The sequence below is a fragment of the Aythya fuligula genome, chromosome 3 (assembly GCF_009819795.1).
Source record: "Aythya fuligula isolate bAytFul2 chromosome 3, bAytFul2.pri, whole genome shotgun sequence".
NCBI lineage: Eukaryota > Metazoa > Chordata > Aves > Anseriformes > Anatidae > Aythya > Aythya fuligula.
In genome coordinates this window covers 12881058-12900677 of record NC_045561.1, presented here as the reverse complement: position 1 = coordinate 12900677, position 19620 = coordinate 12881058, and the positions used below count along the sequence as shown (strand labels likewise).

At 43.9% G+C, this 19620-nt stretch overlaps 1 protein-coding gene across 3 annotated transcripts in view; it reads left to right on the top strand.

The window, feature by feature from the left end:
* The first annotated feature begins 573 nt into the window (after positions 1-573).
* The window catches only part of TTBK1 (tau tubulin kinase 1), a 104136-nt gene continuing 85089 nt past the window's right edge, over positions 574-19620 (top strand). Inside the window, exons 1-3 of one of the 3 annotated variants that reach the window (XM_032183977.1) lie at positions 10516-10776; positions 11551-11652; positions 16064-16222. In XM_032183977.1, the coding sequence (XP_032039868.1) occupies positions 11650-11652; positions 16064-16222 (162 nt within the window). In that variant the 5' untranslated portion in view covers positions 10516-10776; positions 11551-11649. Of the gene's footprint in view, positions 632-1022; positions 1042-10515; positions 10777-11550; positions 11653-16063; positions 16223-19620 lie in introns of those variants that run through there. The other 2 variants (XM_032183978.1, XM_032183979.1) reach the window with 2 other exon arrangements.

The window sequence follows — 19620 nt, the reverse complement described above, 5'->3', positions numbered from 1 at the left end:
GCGTGAGATGGGGCGGGGGGTCCTGCTCCGGTTTGGGGTCACGGTTTAGTACACCGGGTCGGGAACAGGGGGTGACCGGGGACAGGGGTGACCCTGCCCCCGTGGCCACACCGCCGCCGTGCCCGTTTTTTGGCCAGCTGAGCCCATCCCCATCCCCGGCAGCGCAGGAACCGGCCCCGGTGCAGCAGTGGGGTGCCGGTCCCGGCCCCCCGCAGTGCTCCACCCCACCCTAAAGGCAGGCAGTGGCGCTGCCGGTGCCGCTCCCAAGCGCTGCGAGGGGGCTAAAGGATGAGGGCTCCGCTGCCGGTGGCGGTGCCGGTGGCGGTGCCGAGCCCCAGCCCGGCCGGCGGCGGCTCGGGGCGGTCCCGGGGCGGTGCCGTGGCGGCGGGGGCGGCCCGCGGGTGATGTCAGGGCTGCCGTCGGCGCGGTGCATTGTGGGCGAATCCCGCCGCCTCGCCGCGGCTCCTCTCCGTGAGGGGGGGGGGGGGGGGACGAGCAAACGATGCGCCCGGGGCCGCCCCGCAACCGCCCCGCGACCGCAGCCCGGCGCCACCGGGATCGGTGAAGCCGCGCTTGGCGGCGCGGGGCGTGCGCTGCCTCCGCCGGCCGCAGCGGGAGGCGGCGGGGCCAGGTGAGCCGGGGCGGGGAGGGCGGCGGAGGCCGCGGTGGGCGATGGCGGAGTAAAGGGGGGGGGGGGGCGCCCCGCTCGCTCGCCCGCTGGGGGTGGGGGGGGGGGGGCGCGGGGTGCGGGCCAGCACCGGGCCGGGCCGCTCCGGTGCTGCGCGCGGGGCAGCGCGGGATTTGTAGTCCGCCCCTCCGGACTGCGGGCTGGAGGAGCAAGGCGGGGGACTCGGTTTCCCAGCGTGCTCCGCGGGGTGGGCGGGCCCCAAGAGGAGTGACGGCCGCCCGCCGCCAATCAGAAGGCGGGACGGGGTGGGGCGAACCATCTGCCGAGAGGGGCGGGGGAGGGGGGTGCCGCTAGCTGCAGTGCAGGGGCGGACGCGGCCACCTCGGGCGGCGGGGGAGGCGGGGCGGCCCCAGGTGAGGGGCTGCGGAAAGGGGAGGGGTGGGGGGGGCGGCTCCCGGGGCCACGGGTTCGAGTCCCGGCGGTGCCGGTCCAGGGGCGAGGCGCGGGGAGGGGCAGGGCGGGGGGCGAGGGCACCGCGGGTGGGGGGCACACGGCCTGGGCATGGGGGATTAGGGGCTCAGGGGGCATCGTGGTGCCCCCCAGCCCCGTAGCAGCGTGCCCGTGGCTCAGGCGGGCGTGTGCGCTCTGCCTGGTGCGAGGGATGGGCGGGTGGTGGTGGAGAACCCATTGGGGTTTTGTTCGGTTTGGGGCACGGAGCTCCGCTGCGATGTCCCGGGGTAACGCTGGGGTTGGAGGATTCCTCTTCTGTAGGCTTTTTCCCCTACATGAGGAGATTTCGGTGCTTGGCGCACGATGGTGCCCGAGGCAGCTTTGCAGCCGCCAGCCTCGTGCCGTGGTGCGCGTGGCACACGAGGCTGTGTCGGCGACTCTGCCCGCGGTCACTCGGCTTCCACACATACATAGCAAAAAGGTACCCGGTACCCACCCCGTACCTCGTCTCAGACCCACCACCAACGTCCAAGACGACCACCATGACCTTGAAGCACGTCTCGTACAGCACGAGGAACCGGCGAGCCGAGGGCCACCGACTGGCGCTGCCCCTCCAGGGTCTGCTGAGCCAGTCGCTGCTCAGTTCCTTGTGGGTTTTGGGGGATTTTGATACCTGTCGGTGTGGTGCCTGCTCAGTTCCTTGTGTTTTTTTTGGGTGGGATTTCAGTATGTGCTGCTGTGGTGTTCCGGAGTGGCCCAAACCAGGTGTACATTTAACATTCTCCTACATTTTTCACTTTCCATAGGCTTGCAAGGAGGAGGTATAGGTAATTTGATTGATGGAAGGAAAGATTTCCTGATTTTACCACAGCATATGCATTTCTTTATGTTCTTTGTACTGTCACTGGAAGTGCTACCTTTTAGCAATAAACTTCACAGTGAATCACAACAGAGATCTTTGAGTATCTGATTTTTTTCTTTGTAGGAAAGAGTTTAACCTCATGCTGTGTGTGAGATAGGGTATGCTACCTGCTAGCTCAACGCTGAAGCTTACAGGTGCTATGACAATCCACAAGCATCAGAACTAGTAGTAGTTATTCACCACATTTCACTCTACCAACTTATTTTGAGACTTTCTCAGTGGAATAGGCGTGGGCTACGAATTATGTGTTTTTTTTTTTGGTTATGTGCTTGTGATCATCCATGTCAAAGGCATTTTCATACAGATGCACATGAAGTCAGAAACTTTTGAGACACGATGCTCCTTGGCATATGTGGTGTCCACTGCTGGAAATTCTGTGTTCTCTGTGCTTTTGCATGCTTTGTGATAGTTTCATTCCTTCAAGAATGGGCATCTTCTCTGTCCGGTGAAGAAAAACACCAGAATTAACATTTCCTTTTAGGTCAGTTCTTGCCAGGATCAGTCTCAGGGATATATATATTTTTTTCTTGTAATAGTTAGCAAGAACAAAATCAGATCCATCAGTGTTCTTGGTCCTCTAGAAATGATTTTCTCTGGTGTAGGAAATGTATTTCAACAGCTTCCAGGGTTGATGCTAATGAAGTGCCCCCCATCTCAGCCCATGTATTGATTTCCTTTCCCTTTCCTCTCCATTTCAACCCCAATGTTTGGTGCTGAAAGGAAGTGTGGTGGTGAAGCCAACTACGTCTCGATGCTGGAACAGGCAGAATGAAACCCTCCTCTGATGGAAGCTGTTGGTACTTGATGTTTTCCAGAGCAGGAGTGATCAGACAGATCCAGGAAGAGCCAAATCCTTCTTTAAGTGCTGTGATTCCTTTGTGGTTTCTTGCCTTCTCTTACGGAAAGATTGCCACATTGTCTTACAGCTTGTTAGATAGCCCAGTACTCTCTGATGGATCTTGCTATGGCTTCACCTCTTCAGTCACGTCCTGTCAGTTTTCTACATTGGTCTTATTTAAGTATGTGTCTGTATACGGGTTCCAGGTAAACTCTGTGGGAATGGCTTCCTGGGAAGGTCCTAGATTAGATTCATTTGCCAGAGCTCCATGATGACCTTCCAGTAACATTGGTTCACTTTGAAAACAGTGAATAGAGCAGAAGACAGAAAATAGGACCTCCTAGAACAGTATGTCTCTACAGAGTCCCTAGGGGCTTTGTAGACTATTCTCGTATTTTTAGTGGCTTGTTGACTTTGTTGATTTCTCCTCCTTTGAACGTTGCAAGGCATAGCCCAAGATTTGCTGGTGTGATTGTTGAAGCACTTGCCAATGTTTAAGCTCAGCTGGTTTGCTGAAGAAGATAAAAGAATGGGTACGACTAGTGCTTCATTCCCACCTTCCCTCAAAAAAAAAAAAAAAGTGGATATTCCCCAGAAACATCCTGAAATCTCCCAAAGTGTCATTTTGAGACACTGTCCAGTTGGAATAAGTACCACGATTGCTTTGGAAGACAGAAATAAGAAAGGCCTGCTATAAAGCTTCCTTCCCTCAGGCAGAGGAAGAATGGGGAAATTGGTCAGACACTTATTGAAGTATTAGGAAAGAGAGGTGGAAGATGATGGAGATGATGTAATTTATGCACTTTTGTGTCTGAATTCTGGCTGAGGCTCCCCTGCCTGTAGGAGCCTTACAAGACAGAAGCTGGACATTGGCAGCCCTCCTTTGTGTCATGCAGGATCATGGTCTTTTCCCCAATAGTGGAATATGTATCACGCCATTGAGACCTGCTGCATTTATCCCAGTAAATATGGGAACTCTAGGAATAGCAGTGTGATTTTAGATCTCAGTGCATATCAGGTGCAGTTTCATGTGAACTTTTCAAATTTTTTTTGGAGAAAAGCAAATAGCATCAATATATTGGGCTTTATATGGAAAAAAAATCACTACCAGAGTAGGATTTTCATTAGGCTCACAATCCCTTTTGGTTTTACCCAGTTCCCCACTGCCTTCCATTAAGTCTTCTTCGCTCCTCAAGAGGTGTTTGCATGGAAAAGGGTCCCTTCTGTGGTTGAGAAGGAAGATACTGACTGTGTGATGGACTGTAGGTGTAATCAAATAAGATGTGCCTGGAAAGCCTTTCCTTTCGGTGTCAAGCCATGTCACCTTTAATTTGGTGAACAATATAAAAGGAACAGACTGCAGATGACGGGCTGACTCCAGCCATATAGGGACAATGGGAAGCAGAGGGAGAGCTGCTGGGCAGAGATTTCCTTTTTTTTTTTTTTCTTTTTTTTCTTTTTTTCTTTTTTTTTCTGAGAAAAAGGGCAGCCTAGACTAAAGAAAGAGATTTAGTGTCAGCCGTGACAGATGGAAGTGGATTCCTCGCTGTCCATGCGATAGGAAATGTTCCAAGGCTCACCATCAGCCCAGAGGCTGTAAGTGGAGAAGCTGTGGTGGCCTACCCATGAGATAGAAAGAGACTGCCAAACAGATAAGGAGAAAGTTGATTTCTACTGAAAAGACTTCAACTGTAGGATCATAAACCCACCTGGGAAGGCTAAAATCCCTTATTGCTCCTGTCCTTTTCCTACCAATGACACATATAACATGCTTTTCCTAGCTGCACTCTTCTTGGTGTTGCAGTCTGCTGTTTTTTAGTCTTTTTATTTGTTATCCTGAATAATTTTGCACAGGGTGTGTCATTTTATGTGATAACTGTTGTGAAACCTTGCTATGTATTCCTGTTTGCTTTCCCCTCTTTTAACCGGTTACTAGTTTTAGAGAGACTTTGGTTTAATCCTGAGAAATCTTAATTTTTAAGGCCTTTGGTCTGTCTGGTAGCACACCAGGAGGTTTTGGCTCTCCAGATACACTGTTGTCAGAGAGATGGCCCTATCTGCACGCTTGTCTAGTCATCTGAAAACACCTAGCCTTTCCTATAGGTCTGAATGTCATGGCATCTCCCATCTGCCTGCCTGCTGGTTAGTTTTAATTCTCATTTTCACTTCTCTGAACGTGTCTGGTGAAGAAGTAAGACCGATTTCCAGATCCTCTGCAAAGCTCTTTAAAACAAAGTATAAAAAATCCTTGGCATCATCTGTCTTTGTTCAGACTTTCTATTCCTTGTCAGTCTGTCATGCAGCAGACTGGCTGGCTGCTCTGTGGTCAAGTATGTGTGGAAAATACATAACGTTCATCTTTAGCAGTTTGTTCCAGCTCTTTGATATTTTTTTGCTTGATGATTTTACATTTAATGTAGAAAAATACATCCCTTTTTCTTCCTTTCTGTGTATATTCTATTTTTAAAAGACTTTTGCTTGTAAAATAAGCCAATTAGAATTAAAATCAAGCAACTTAAAGAACAAAACAGAGGTTGCTCTGGCCAAAGATTTGATTTTTTTTTCCTTAGGGTGGCATATTTCTCCTCTTACTGAACAAAGTTGAGCTACTATTGAGTTACAAACCTGATCACCAAAAGGCAGCTGAAGTTACCCACTGCTGCCCTTCGCAGCTCCTCTGCTCTCCCTCAGCAAACCACAGTTGCTGCATCGTTCTGGTCAGAGGGTCAATGGGGTAGTTTTGCTGCTACATCTTAGAATTTAGGCTCGATACAATTCATTTACCTATCTCCTTTAAGTCCACTGTTTTCTTTTGTACGTATGCCATTCCTCCACTGGAGTGACCTGACCTTCTTTTGCCATACCTTGTTCGTTGGAGTGCCCAGGAATGCAGTCCCTTCAGCAACTTCCTAAATGTGCTTCCCTGAATCTATACATTGTAATTCCCCAGCTTCTTTATGAGACCTGTTTCACCCGAAAAGGTCCCATTTCAATATGACATACCGCTGAAAGCACTCTTTGGTGTTTTTGTTTGTTTGTTTTGTTTTTGTGCTTATAACATTTTGTCTTTTTCCTTCCCCCATTGCAGAATTAGGTAACCTAGGTTATCGTTCTTGGCCTTTTTGCCACCAAAAGCCGTGGACATGATGCTTGCCAGCTTCTGGCTGGTGTGATGCCACTGGAGTTGCATGCTGCTGCTTCCTTAATGCATTGGAAAAAGCAGTGAACGGTCATTTCTTGTTCACTTACTCCATGATGATCTTGGTGGTATAGATCTCAATCAAATGGCACCTCAGCTTCTTCATGAGAATCTGTCTTCCAGGGCTCAGCGTGCTGCTCTTGCACTGGTGACAGGCAGGTTGTCACACTGTGCTTTTACCTCACAAGCTCAGCTGTTGGTGTGCCTAAGATCCGAGTGGCTGTTCTTGGCGCAAGGGGTCAGCGAGGAGGTGTCACCAACAGGATCGCTGCCAGTCAGCACAAAGACCTATTGCCACACGATGTTTTTCCCTCCCTGGCATTCACTGATGGTGGGAACGTAGCCTGAAGGCAGGAGTGTATCTGAAATTCCTTCTTCCTCCTCCCCAAACCCCAGTTTGTGCAGTTCATCCATCCCTAACGTGAAAAAGCAATGCTTTGTACCTGTGAGGTAGGGGTGCATCTGTCCAGAGGCACGCAGCTGGCCTTGTCTCAATTTATTTACACAGAATCTGGATGCTTTGGACTCTAAAATGTACTGGTTTAGGGGTTGTGCAAGTAAGTTATCAAAAGTAATTGGTTTCTTGCATCTTGCTTTCCTTGGAAAAGAGGTTGTCTTGAGGCAGTTACTTGGCTGCTTTGAAGGAGAAATGGCTGAGCCCTGTGGTTTCATGGTAGGCTGAGGACTTGGTGCTGTGAAAATAAACACAGAGCACAGCTTGACTGAAGCTGAACTGGATCTGAGGTGCCACTCCTGCATTATGCTGGTGCTTGCATTTGACTGACCCTACAACGAACCAGTTCAAGTAGCTCAAAGCCAAGGAAATAACCTTGAAGAGAATAACCTTGAGGAGAGAGCTCTTTCTTTTCGCTGCAGGTAGCTTTTAGTGGTGAAGCAGGAACCTGAAGTTGTGGATCCAGAATCAGTGTATCTTTGTAGACTGTAGGTAACACACTGTAACCACTGTGCTGCTTCCATTGATTGTCAACTTTCATTCAGTAGTGTCTTGGCACCCAAAAATGTGGGTTTGGGTTTTAGTAAAATTTACAGTAGCTAAAGCACGCCTTTTGAAAGGTGTTTAGCCTTGATCTGAAAAGAGCAAGGGATCTAGAATCTGCCACCTCCCTTGCTCTAGTTGCTTTCCTTTAGGAAAAGAAAACTCCAGTGAAACAACAATTCGCAGCTTCTGGAGGAAAATGAGTCAGGCAGGAGGAGCCCTTCAGTCTCTTAAATTTACTTCATAGGAGGATGCTTCTATGCTAAATGAATTTGCCTTCCATTTGCCTTTTGGATAAGATACCTGCATTGTAAAGAGTTTAGTTTTCAAGTGACTAGGAAGGCATCCTTCAGCCCTTCTTCATCTCCATCGTTTTAGTGACCATTAGGTGTGGATGCTGGCCTATTCCTGACTCCAATGTCTGTCTGTCCAGTTGTAGGCAAGGACAGAGTTGTCCCACTATTTCCTGCTGCTCCCTGCAGCAATGTGCTCTGTTGGCATGACCTGTAGGCCTTAGTCCGAGGTGTCTGAGCCTGAGCTTGGTTGTGCTAAGAAGTATTTTGTGTAAGATGCACTTCTTCTTTCTGTTTTTCTTGACTCTTTCATCTCATTGTCTAGAAAGAGTGGTTGCTCATCAAGCAAAGATGAAGCTTACTGGCCTTTGTACATTGAGCAGGAGGAAAAAAGGGTAAAAGACGAATTCAAAAGGAAGGCAGCAAAGTGATTTCTTACTCTTTTGATGGCTTGGGGGAAAAGGCAGGAGGCATTTAAGTTAAGTTCTAGGCTTCAGCGCTATCTGGTCACATGTAGGTCTGTGCAACCTATTTCAAGATTGATGGCAACTCTGAAGCTGATATTTCAGTATAGTTGCTTTTTTTGCCAAGCAAATTTTCTTTAACCTTGCCATCTGCGTTTCTGATTGTGGTGCAATTCTCGTTATTTTTTTCCCCCACTACAAAGAGCCCAGGCTGGACTCGAAGCAGTGATTGTTGTGTCTGTGGAGTATTATTAGAAGTGTTCTCTGGTAGCCAGCCTGCCCTGGCACATTGAACACAGAAGGCGTAATTACCCATTTCAGGTTGAGATCTGTCTGAAAAACTGTGAGCTTTTGCCAGCTTAGGTATAAATTTTGTTTTCCATTACTTGAATACAGTTATGGATTGAGTTAAAATATTTTTTATAGTAAAGACACAAAATACAACCGTATGTATTCTGTAATAGGAAATTCTCAGGATCCAGTTACCTGGCAAAGCATTGGCAAATTGAGGATCAAAGTACAAATATGGATTATTACAATGAATCTGCCCCGAGGAACAGATTTTGAAGTTTTTTATTATTATTATTATTCCTTTTTTCTTTCTTTCTTTTTTTTTTTTTTTTTTTTTCCTTTGAGAATAATATTCAAGAGATTCTTCTTTCAAGCACAATGATCAGGTGTAATGTTTTGAAAGGTCTGATAGCAGAATGAGAAGACGCATGCCTAAGTCATAGCGCTGTTAAACTCAACAAATAAGAAAACTTGTTCTTGTGGTTTATGGGTGGGAAATGATTGTTTGCATGGGCTGGGAGATGGGAAGCACATGCTGACAGTTGTGGACTGGATAGCATCGTAGATACATGTGGAAATGGCTTATATAGAGGCAATTGAGGCCAGCTTGTAAAACTTCCATGAGCTTAGTAACACCATTTCTCCTTGGAAACTGACTCTTGCAGCAATGCAGACAGAATTAAACAGAGCATGCTTGCATATACAAGAATTTTCATGTGTCTTTCTAGGATGTTCAGTCACAGAGAGAAACAGGTGTGTGCTACAGCTGCTATCTGCCTCGATGGTATTGTGTTTGTTGTTACTATTATCTTTAGATCAATTATGAAGGAAACAAATTCCTCTAGAATCATATTGTAGGCCCTTCAAATAACAATGACATTTGAGCTTCGAGTCTCAGAGTAAGTTTTACATCCCTGGGTGCTTTTGTCTTTGAGGAGGAGAAAAAAAAAAGCTTAGAACCATTGAATATGGTCGAGAATGTATTGGGATTTCCCAAGGGGAGAAGAAAAAGTGGGTCAGCCGTGAGGACATCACCTTTGAGCAATTCACCATCTGTCTGCAAACTAAAAAAAAAATGTTAAGGCTGCAGATCAGAGGATGTAACTGTAGATTTGCGGAAAATAGGAGGTAAAAGAAGGTTAAACGTGCTCCTCTGAGCATGCTCCAACCAGGGCAGACAGTTTCCCAGAAAAATGGAAGAAATAGTTAAAGGAGGGCTGTAGAGAGGTGATTTAAGTGGCTAGCAGCTGGCATGATAAAATGTTTCCGTCAGTCCCAGGAAATCTCTTCTGTGTAATTACAAACAGTCTCTGCTGAGATCAGCAGTGGGCTTGGAAGCCAGGAAAATTTTGTCCCACATGGTCTCATTTGGTCTAATGTGATGTATCAGTGCAGCAAGTGTCAGCTACCTCACTTACTCTGATTTTTTATTAAATTTCAGAAAGCTCTTGGCAACTTGAAATCCAAGTGGCAGATCTATAAATACATGATTTTTCCTTCCCTGTCTTCCAGAAGTGGAATGAAAATTTACGTGATGTCCAAGGGGTGTCAGGTGCAGGCCAAGCGACACCAGAAGTATAACCTCTGCCTAGCTTTTGCTTTGTTTCAGAAATATTTATTTCATCAACCAGCAGACTACTCAAGCTTTGCAAATAGTGATCTATATTGACTTTGCAGCTTAAGTGTATCTACCTGCAGTTAAATTTATTTATTGTAAGCAGACCATGATGCCTGTCTGTTATATCACTAGAGGTTTAAGTTGGTTATGATGCAAGAGAGATTTCCTGGTGCTGTATTTAGTTTTCTGATCAAAAATCCGAGCAGCTTGGTCAGAGAGACTGGAAGAAAGTAACAGACTTCCCTCTCCAAGTCCCATTTCTCCCCATTTTCTGAGCTCTGCAGCTGAGACTGGTGGTGGGAGAGGATTAGGATCATGTAAGAGCACCCGCACTGCTGGCAGTTTCTGCTGCACGTTCCTAATGATTTGTTGCCGTAATTAACTGTGCTGATTCTCCCTGTAGATAGGTGGGTTTGGCACAGAAACCATTGCTGTGGCTGACTGCTTTGTGCACTAGTACAGTACCTGGCAGTGTGAGCTCACGGGTGGAGGGGGTTTGTTTTCCTTCGTGCTCTGATCCTTCAAAGGCACTGCGGGGGCCAAACTGCATTGGGTTGGCTGCATAACCAGCTAGTGGTAATAGTGCTGTCAAGGGGCGTCTGCTATCGTATTTATTACATTCCCTTTAGTGCAGCCCGGGGTTAGCAGAAAATCTGGAGCTGCCTGTCTCGATCACAGCATTTCAGATTTTATGTGTTTTTCCTGATCACATTTACATCACTTCTTCACAGTCATGAAACAGAAGCCTCTCAAAGGTGAAAAATAGTTCCCAGTATCTTGCAACCTCACCTTTAGATATTTTGTTTATTTTACAGAAATGCTTTGAATAGCAAATTCAGAATGTCTAAAGCTGGTGCCCTTGCATGCTTATGAGAAGAATATGTCACAGAGGAGACTTTAAGCCACAACTGCTAGGAGTCGAGCCTGCTCTCTGAGCAGGATTTGCTACAGCAGAAGCAGGCAATGAAGGAAGATGTGTGTCTACAAGGAACAATTCAGAACCTTTCGAGCTCCTGCTGTCAGACCGACCCTAACGTATGGCTTGTTTTAGATTGCTCTTTCAAGTTCAGCAGGAGGTATGATATATTCTAGGGTTGAAGCATTGTTAGTGCAGTACACTGTATTTTCTTTTAATCAACTTGTTTCGTATATTATTATATGCATTTCTATCCTAATAAAAGAATGCTGGTGCACGGTGGAACTTACTTATACAAAAAAAAAAAAAAGTTTTTTTTTTTTGTTGTTTTCACATGACGGGTTTAATTTTGAAAATTGGTATTGTGTGGAAGCAGATGAAGTTTGTAACATAGTGAGTGACACTGAGTGCCTGCAGTTAATGGCACTGTTGACTGAGCCCCAATTCTGCTGCTCAGCTGTACTTGGAAACCCTGCTGTTGTTCTTTTTCTTCTAAGCACTCCCAATCCTACTTACTGTATTCCTTTCTTATTACCTGCCCTGTCAGTTTCATTTTGGCCTAATGCTGGTAAACTTGCTTCTTTGTGGGATCTTTTAAACCAATATTCGTGGTGGGAACAGCTAAATTATACCTAAATTCTGTTCACAACAACTTTTTTTTTTTTTTTTTACTTCCTGCCATTCAAGTATTGGAAAGAGAGATCAATCTGATTTCTAGACTGTGGCTTACTGGGGTTGCTTCTTTTGTTTTTGTGCAAGCCTCATCTCACCTAAAAATCTGTAGTTTGCATTAGCTGTCTAAAACACTCTTGGGATCTGCTATTAAAGGGGATCCCTTGTTCGTGATGTGGGCAACACTTTGATCAAGTAATGAAGGTCCTGGGCTACAGCAGTTTGAATAAACTTCACTTGTTCTAATTGTTTTAATTTGTAGGCTTCCAGAGGTGAGGATGTGTCCTGAAATAAAGTGATATATTGCAATTCTTCAACAGTGAGATAAAGACACTTAAGGCTATCCAGGACCTTTAGTAAGATGGTGAGACAGACCTCCATAGCTTTGTTCTGCTCTATAATAACCACCTTGCATCTGATGAGTTTTCAACTTGATGTTTGTTTAAGTTTGGCTGTATTTTGAGCACTGCTAACCCATTATACTGAGACTGAAATAAACTAACATAGGAAAGATCTCATATAAATGCTTGAGATTTCCACAAGGAATGCTCCATATTTATAAGTTTGATTTTAAGAATGCTAGGATCCTGTAAAATAAGGAAATCATTCTTCCAGTCAAACTGTTTAAAATTTTGCCTGCCTGACAGAGAACTTGTAAGATAAGTACTTGGGATGCACATATGAGACTTTCTAATTGATTCTTTGTTGTTTGGTTTCTGGCCTCCTTGAAAGGATATGGGAGATGTGTGTATACATATGCATACACTACTTTGAAAGTAACTGATAAAAACATAAATCTGCTCATACCAAGTCATATCACGGGTCCATCTAGCCCAGTATCCTGTCCCAAGATTGCCAAGACTGAATATGTGGCGTAGAGAAGAAGAGCAGAGAAAACATAAAATGGCTCTCCAGAATGCTCTTGCTACCTTCAGTGGTTCATGAACTGAAGGCTTCCTAAGCCAAAGATGGAATGTTTCTATGCAGCTCATTAATGGATTTTTAATTATAATCACGTATTTCTCCTGAATTTGTAAAGTCGGGTTTTGAATCTGTGTAAGCTTTTAGCATCTGCCATGAAAAGTTCTTCAGCCTAACAACTTCTTTGAAGTTCCTTTTGCTTGCTCTGAGTTTTTCTCCTGATAAACGCAAATGTGAACAAGGCAGGTCCATTAGATGGTCTGGCTCTGCCAAACTAATAGGCTGCAACATCAGGCCTCGCACTGACATAATTCTTTCCTCCTAAGTTTCTTACCATCATCTCTCCTAGTCACACTTCTCAGCTGGTCTAGATTTTCATGTCAGTTCAATAATTGCTGCTATATTACATCAGTTTTTCTTGCAAGCTGCCTTAAAATTAAGGAGACCATTTATCCACGTGTGCTATTCGTGGGAACTGTCTTGATGCCAAGTAGAAGGAACAGATAGCAGAGCAGTGTGTCAGAATATTTAGTGCAGCCCGTTTAAGCATGTTGTGTTGTTTTTTTGTGTGTGTGTATATATATTTAAGACCAAGACTAAATTTATAAAACTCTAAAGATTCTTCAGTATGGACTGGAAGAGATAGCAGTATGCAAGAGCTATTTCACACAGCATGCTGAGGTTGGCCAAGAGACAGGATTTGGTCCTGTTGTTGTCACTGTTGCTTTCTTGCAGCTGCTTTCATTTCTACTTCATATACTATTGCTAGGAAGATGGTTTTACAGTGTTATGGGCTTCCTCAGCTCTCTTGCTTTTCTTCTTGGGACAGGGGTGCAGTTATTTCTGAATAATGCTACAGAAAAAGACAGACTGAACTTTTTTGTCTTCCTAGTCACAGTCTTCAAAGTTATATACCCTTAGGTTCTGCAATCTGTACATCTTAAACCTAAAAGTGACAAAGATAGTTCAGAGTTCATATGCTTGGACATACTCATTGGAGTCAGAAATAGCCTTACTGGTGGTGGTCATGAGAGCTATAATTCCTCCATCTCTGCTCCAGTCCCTCTTAACACCCCTTAGCATTGTGTCTGCGCGTCAAACGTTCTGTGCTTGTGTTGGGGAGGAGGTGGTAGTGCCTTACCTGTCCCCCACTGACCATCTTTTACCACCTCACTTCTGTAACTTCAGTAGCAAATTCAACCCCAGCAGAGGGCTGGCACCAGACTTAGATGCAAACAACCTCTATGCTTTATTTTATTGATTTAGATGGAATTAAAGTACTGCATTAAAGCATGATTTATAGGCACTTATGTTTTCTGCACAAAGCTAACTTCCACCCCTTCTTTTACCCTTTCTCTGGAAGTCTTGGTTAATGTGTGTTAGATCTTGTCATGGGTGTATGCAATGATTCTGTTGCTTTGGTAAACCCAATGTTTCTGCAGTATTAATACTGCCTCAGGAACAAATTTTTGGTATGGTATCCCTGTTTTGTGCTGCTGCTGTAATCTAAAACAGCTTAAAATTTGTCTCAGGCTGTAATTAAATTGGCTTTTTGTTTGGCTGCATCACTCTGGCTGCACCAGAGCACATCAGTAAACTTTGTTCTCTAATTCTGTATCACCAAATGGCTGCTATTCATGGTAGTGCCCCAGGAGGATTTTATTCTGTTTCAAAGCCAGTAAAGCTTTCTACGACCGCTTCTTTAAATAACAAACATGCTGGTTTTGAACACATATATTATAATGTTGATGAAGGAAAGTGGTATATAAAGCATCAGAGAAAGCAGTTACCTAGCTTTGGGAATTTGTTGACTTTCATACTCTGTCTTCGCCCTAAAATTATTCCTTTGGATTACTTTCCACCACTGGTCACTAGACCAATCCATCCTGGATCTCCAGCTGCCTTTGCACCACCTGCAAGCCAGCGCCTGCATTGTGCTGTACTTGTCCTCGTTAAGTGATGCCAAGAGACTCAAGAGTAGGGACGGTACCTGCCTCTGCATGTGTATGTTAATGTGCTTTTATCTTCTCGTGAAGTTGAGGAGGTAGGACAGTCTATAACTAAATGACTTTTCCTTAAATAATAGAAGAAAAGGCAGCCGTAGAGATTTTGGGGGATTCTCTCCCATGCAGGCTGCAATGAGGTGCAGGGAGGCTTGGTGTACAGCATATGCAGAGCTTGTTGCTAGCTTAGGGCTGGTCAGTTCAACTGTTCTGGCTGGAATAAAGGAGCCAGGGAATAGCATTAGAATTGCTCATTAGGAATAAGAAGCACAAATATTGTGCTGCCAAACACAGAGTGTACTTTTTTCATTGGAGAGTTTTCCATTTTCTTTTTGTCTTCAGTAGCTGGGAACTGAAAGTGGCTGCTCTGTACAGATACAGGATTCTTTCTACGGGAATTCGAAGCATTTCACAGTGTCATTTCTTCTGACTTTTTATTTTATTTTTTGTAATTCAGTTCCTTCCTATCTCTCTTTCATCATTTTGATTGTACTTTATTAGACGTTGGATTGTGTGAACGTTTCTCAGAACTCCTCTTATTTCATTATTCTGCTGCTTGGTTTTTCCACATAGCTATCTTCTATTTCGAGAACAAAATCTTTTGACTTGCTCGTATTCTGATGTTTGATCATCCTCTGTCTTGGACTTTGTGACATATTTCTATCTGCTGCTGCCTTGTGCACACAGCATGCTGGTCCCTTCCTATCTTTCCTTGGTCCTTTCACTGCTAGGAAATGAGCTCTTTTCGCTACTTGAGCTCTTAATTTACTGGTGACTTTATTCATTTTTTGTGGCCTGAAGAAGTGTGATGGTCTTTTATTCCCATTTGATACTTACAATGTTAACCTTATTTAACTCATCTGTCAGAGTGCTGCGGTAACACTCATTTTTTAGGAAGGAAAATAAGGAATATTTTGGAATATTTGGGGGGGAGGGAAGGAAGATAGAACCATGAAGAAAGCTTAATAAGAGATCCGTGCAGTCTGGCCTACTTCTAAAGCAAGAAAGGGATCTTACAAGAAGAGGCAAAATGCATTTGGAAAATCTATTACTTCTGTTTCGATTCAATTTCTTCTAGAGCATGGGATTCAGTGTGTATCTGGAAGTTAGTTTTGTAGAATTGTAATTTTTAAAAAAATGAAGCAAAATTAATTTCAGCATAGGGTATCTGGAGCTCCCTATAAAAGCAGGAAAAAAGGGCATGGGGCATGCAAACGCCATAATGAATAAGATATCTTTATGTATTTTAATTTGATAATTTCTAGCAGTGTGTATGTTATTAGGAGGACTAATCTGTACATGGCTGAAGCCCTTTCTAACCATCCCTATCTTCTTTGCTTGGCTGTCCATCACAGTGGCAGTGTCTAATTCTGGCTCTCCAAAGGGCCTTCTACCCTACTCTGATGCTTTTAGGCTTATTGAATGCAATACCTGGCAAACCCTTCTGATTTGTGTTGGATGTCGTCCAATGAAAACCATAAAAACTGCCGATGTTGCAGCTGCTCTGTTAAAGCAAGACCTTTTTGCCCAGTAACAATAACAGCTCTTGCAGCATTTGGCATTAGATTCTCTTTGACTTGTTGGCTGTCAGGCCCAAGAGCCTTGGACTCCTGCATGGTATAGCTGGGAATTGTCACCCTTTTAGTTTGTGCTGCTGACTTGAAGCATGGTTGCGTCTGCCAAGTTTATGCATGGGTTGAGCTCAGGTATTTGCAAGGTGAGTTCGCCTTCTTTCCTAAGAGACTGGTTCTGATTTAGTGATAAACAAAACCTTTGGAAATATAGCATGTACTTCTGCCATAACCTGTACTAATTCTGTCATTCCTTTCCCCTGTCCCTTTTTCCCCCCAGATAAATGGCTCATTTAAATTGGGAGCTACTAAAATACTCTCTGGCTGGCAAATGCAGTGCCTAGCAGCAGTCATCAAGGACGAACCAAACATGAGTGGAGGAGGGGAGCAGGTCGACATCCTTCCGGCCAATTATGTGGTCAAAGATCGCTGGAAAGTGGTAAGTAATACTGGCTTTGTGCCTCCTTTGGTATCCCGAATAGATCTCCTTCTCCTGTAGTAGTATAGAAACTTACTCAGTTAGTCCTGGGTTCCAGCAAGAGACAGTGGAGTCCTACAGTTTGTCCTATATGTTAGTAGAACACTGCAAGGGGATGGTCAATATTGCTCTAGTGTTTTTATTTTAGAACATCTAGTATTTTCAGAAGACTAAACCTGCCAGGAATTTTCAGTTAGGATTCAACTGTTGCAGCAGGCTGAGTCATCTTTTAGTAGGAAACTCTGATTTTGAGATACTGTGGCAAAGAATACTAGAGATATCCCTCTTTTTATATATATTTATATTTATATATATTTATATTTATATAAATAATGTTACAAAAAGATAATTTAAATGCAAATGTTTAAGGTTAGAATGTCATTGACTTCAAAAGTCAGAAATTCCATAGTTATCTTGTTGGTACAATTTCTGTGTTCAAATTATTATAATACTATTAAAAATTATGTCATCACATGTTAAGAGTTTTAGGTCTTCATGAGTCAACTGTCTCATCTGGTGTGCAAGCTGGATAGGACGCATTGAATCAGTGGAATCATTTCATCTTTTCACGTATACATTGTGTTGCTGCAGATCTTAATATCCATTTAAATTTGTGGCTTGACTTTGTCATTTAAATGCACCTTTTTGTGTTTCTTACTGCTATAGTATCTGTGTCAGGAATATTTTTTTATACATTCTTTTACCAGGTGATGTACAAGAAAACTATTAGCTTGCTTTTACAGAAAGGGTCTCAAATTTAATTAGATTTTTTTTTTTTTAATTATTTTTACAGACTGCTTAATATTTATGACCAAAGCACAACTCTGCTAGACATCATGAGCATCCAGGCATGCTCAGTACTTCTATGGACTGGACCTGACTGTCTTGGTTTAGGCATCCAGCAGACGAGCTTGAGAACAATGACAGCTTGTGAGCAGAAGCTTGTACAGAATGATGCAAAAACACTGGTAGAGACATTGGGAGAATCCCATCCTCTAGACATGTGTTTCATTGCCTCCAGATTTGTTCAGAGGATGCAGATTCTCTTATGTATAAGGCCTTCTTTTTATTCCTAAAGTAAGGCCCAGGGGAGGGAGGTGAGGGAAAGTAGAATTATGTTATCATCTCAGATAAAGAAACTAGAACATAATACAAAAAAGGATTGCTTAAGTTTTTACTGTTTAAAGTTCTGCATTATTTTTCTGTATTTTGCCTTTGTCTTAAAGAAAAAAAAAAAATAAGGAAAATTAAAATTTCATTTGTGCCACAGTGTCCATTTTTAACTTGAATTACCAGCGATGTCGGAATCATTAAACTCTATAGTTTGAACTGCAAGTGATTTGGGGTAGCAGCACTAAGCAGTTTCCCTGTGCTGACTGGGTGTGGTACAGCTGCCTTGTGAGTTTTGCAGTGGGCTGTGAATATCAGAGGACTTAAAGAGACTCAGGACTGTGAACTCTCTTCAGCTCCAGATTGTGAGTTGATTATTTTCACCAGCCCACTTCAGACAATGTACCATTCCTTCATTAGTGTTACATGTTGCCTGTATCTCTTTGTTGCCTTGAACAGTTAGTTGCACCTTTCTCTCTGTTCCTGTTACTCCCCCATAGCCTGCCTCTCTTCATCCTAGCATTTTGCTCCTGATTTCTCCACAGCCTTCACTTTCCTGTCTGGCCCATCCCCTAACAGCCTTATATTTAGGCAATTCAAACTGCTCCTCAATCTCTGTGCTTCCTGAGAGCAGATGGAGAATCTCTAGTTTCTGTGCAATTACACACCAAAATGGAGACACCCTCTCCACCCTCCCAAAGCTTTCCAGCACAACTGCAGGGACGTCTTGCTGCGCTCTTGCAGCTTTTGGCTGGAGCACATATACTTGTGTTGGGAGGCTGCAGCCTGTGCAAGCTACCTGGCTTGTAGGACCTGAAACACGCTCTGTGCTTATGGACTTCTCAGAAAATACTGTTTGCAGCTTTTACCTGACCCTCCCTGCACAGAGATTTCCTCAGACCCTACAATTTGGCCAGATCGGTGCATATTCTTTGCAAAGCTAAAGTTAGATGCAATTCTGATGCTAAGCCATTGGTGCAGATACTCTTCTGCACCCTAGCTAGCTTGGGCTTGTGCCATTATTACTCTTCATCAAGCCTCAAGTTTCTATTTCACGGGCAAAAGTGCTAAAACTTCTCCCGCAAGTGATGTTTTTTTTGCTTGCATGTTTTTTACACGGTCTAAACAGAGTAACTTTGGTTTTGGATACAGCAGAAGGATATGGGTTTGTGTTTGTCTTTAGAAACCTAAAATGTACTTGGTTGTGCTCTTGGGGGAACATTTTGAACTCATTGTAAATTTGGTAAAGGCACTATGTGTGGTTTTCGGTGATTTCATTGTTGCATGAACCTGTAAGACTAGGGACTGATAGAATCTCTACCGATTACCCTAAATTAGAAAATATAGAAACGTGGCTACATTTTCAGCAACAGCTATAACTCGGGTAATAGCCTTTTATGTTTTATAATGTTCACAGCATTCTTCAGTACTGCAGTGAGGTCGCTACTCCTTATGAAGGCTCAGAGAAATTGCTTAAGGGCAAAATTATCAATGAGAAATTCTGATTACCAGAACCAGTGAGAACTGGGAGCTGTACGGGGCTCAAAGTAACCTGATGAAAGTAGAAAAATTCTTTTGGTCCAAGGAATTGATTAGCATAGGAGCAAATGACAGACAAAAAGGGGAGTGTTCCTTAAGTGAGCATTGTGTAGTAAGAGCTCTTTTTGTCATAGACCTTTCTGAATTTAACACAGAGCATGCAAGCTAGACAGGTGAAGCTCTGCTGTGAGAAATGGACCCTGCACAAGCAGGTGTGTGGCATATTTATGTGGCACTGGGGTTCAGCTGCCAGAAGGATTTTCGTGCAATTTGTCCTCCCATTGTGACTATCTCTGGCTGGGCATCTGCTTGAACCTTGTGGTTCTCAGAGCTGGTATACTTCTAGTATTGAGCCAAGTTCTAAATTTAGATCGGTTTAATGTATTCCTTGAATTCTTTCCTTTCCTCCTCTCCTCCTATGTGCTGGCTGACAAATTCTGACAAATGAAGATGTTCATTCTCTGCAGTTAGCCTGCTGGTAGTTCTTTTTCCTGTCACTCCAAGTGAGAAGAGTTTGGCTTTCTGACAGCAATGATGTTTGCTGTTGTTGTTATTTTGGGAGAAAGGCATGGACAGGGAGTACTTAGGCTTTTTATCAAAACTTTTGGACTTGAAGTACTCTTTTAAATCACCATTTTTTACCTGCAGATGTTTTAGATAGGTGAAATTTGGATGGTACTAGAACCATGCAACTTTTGCTGAGACCCCAG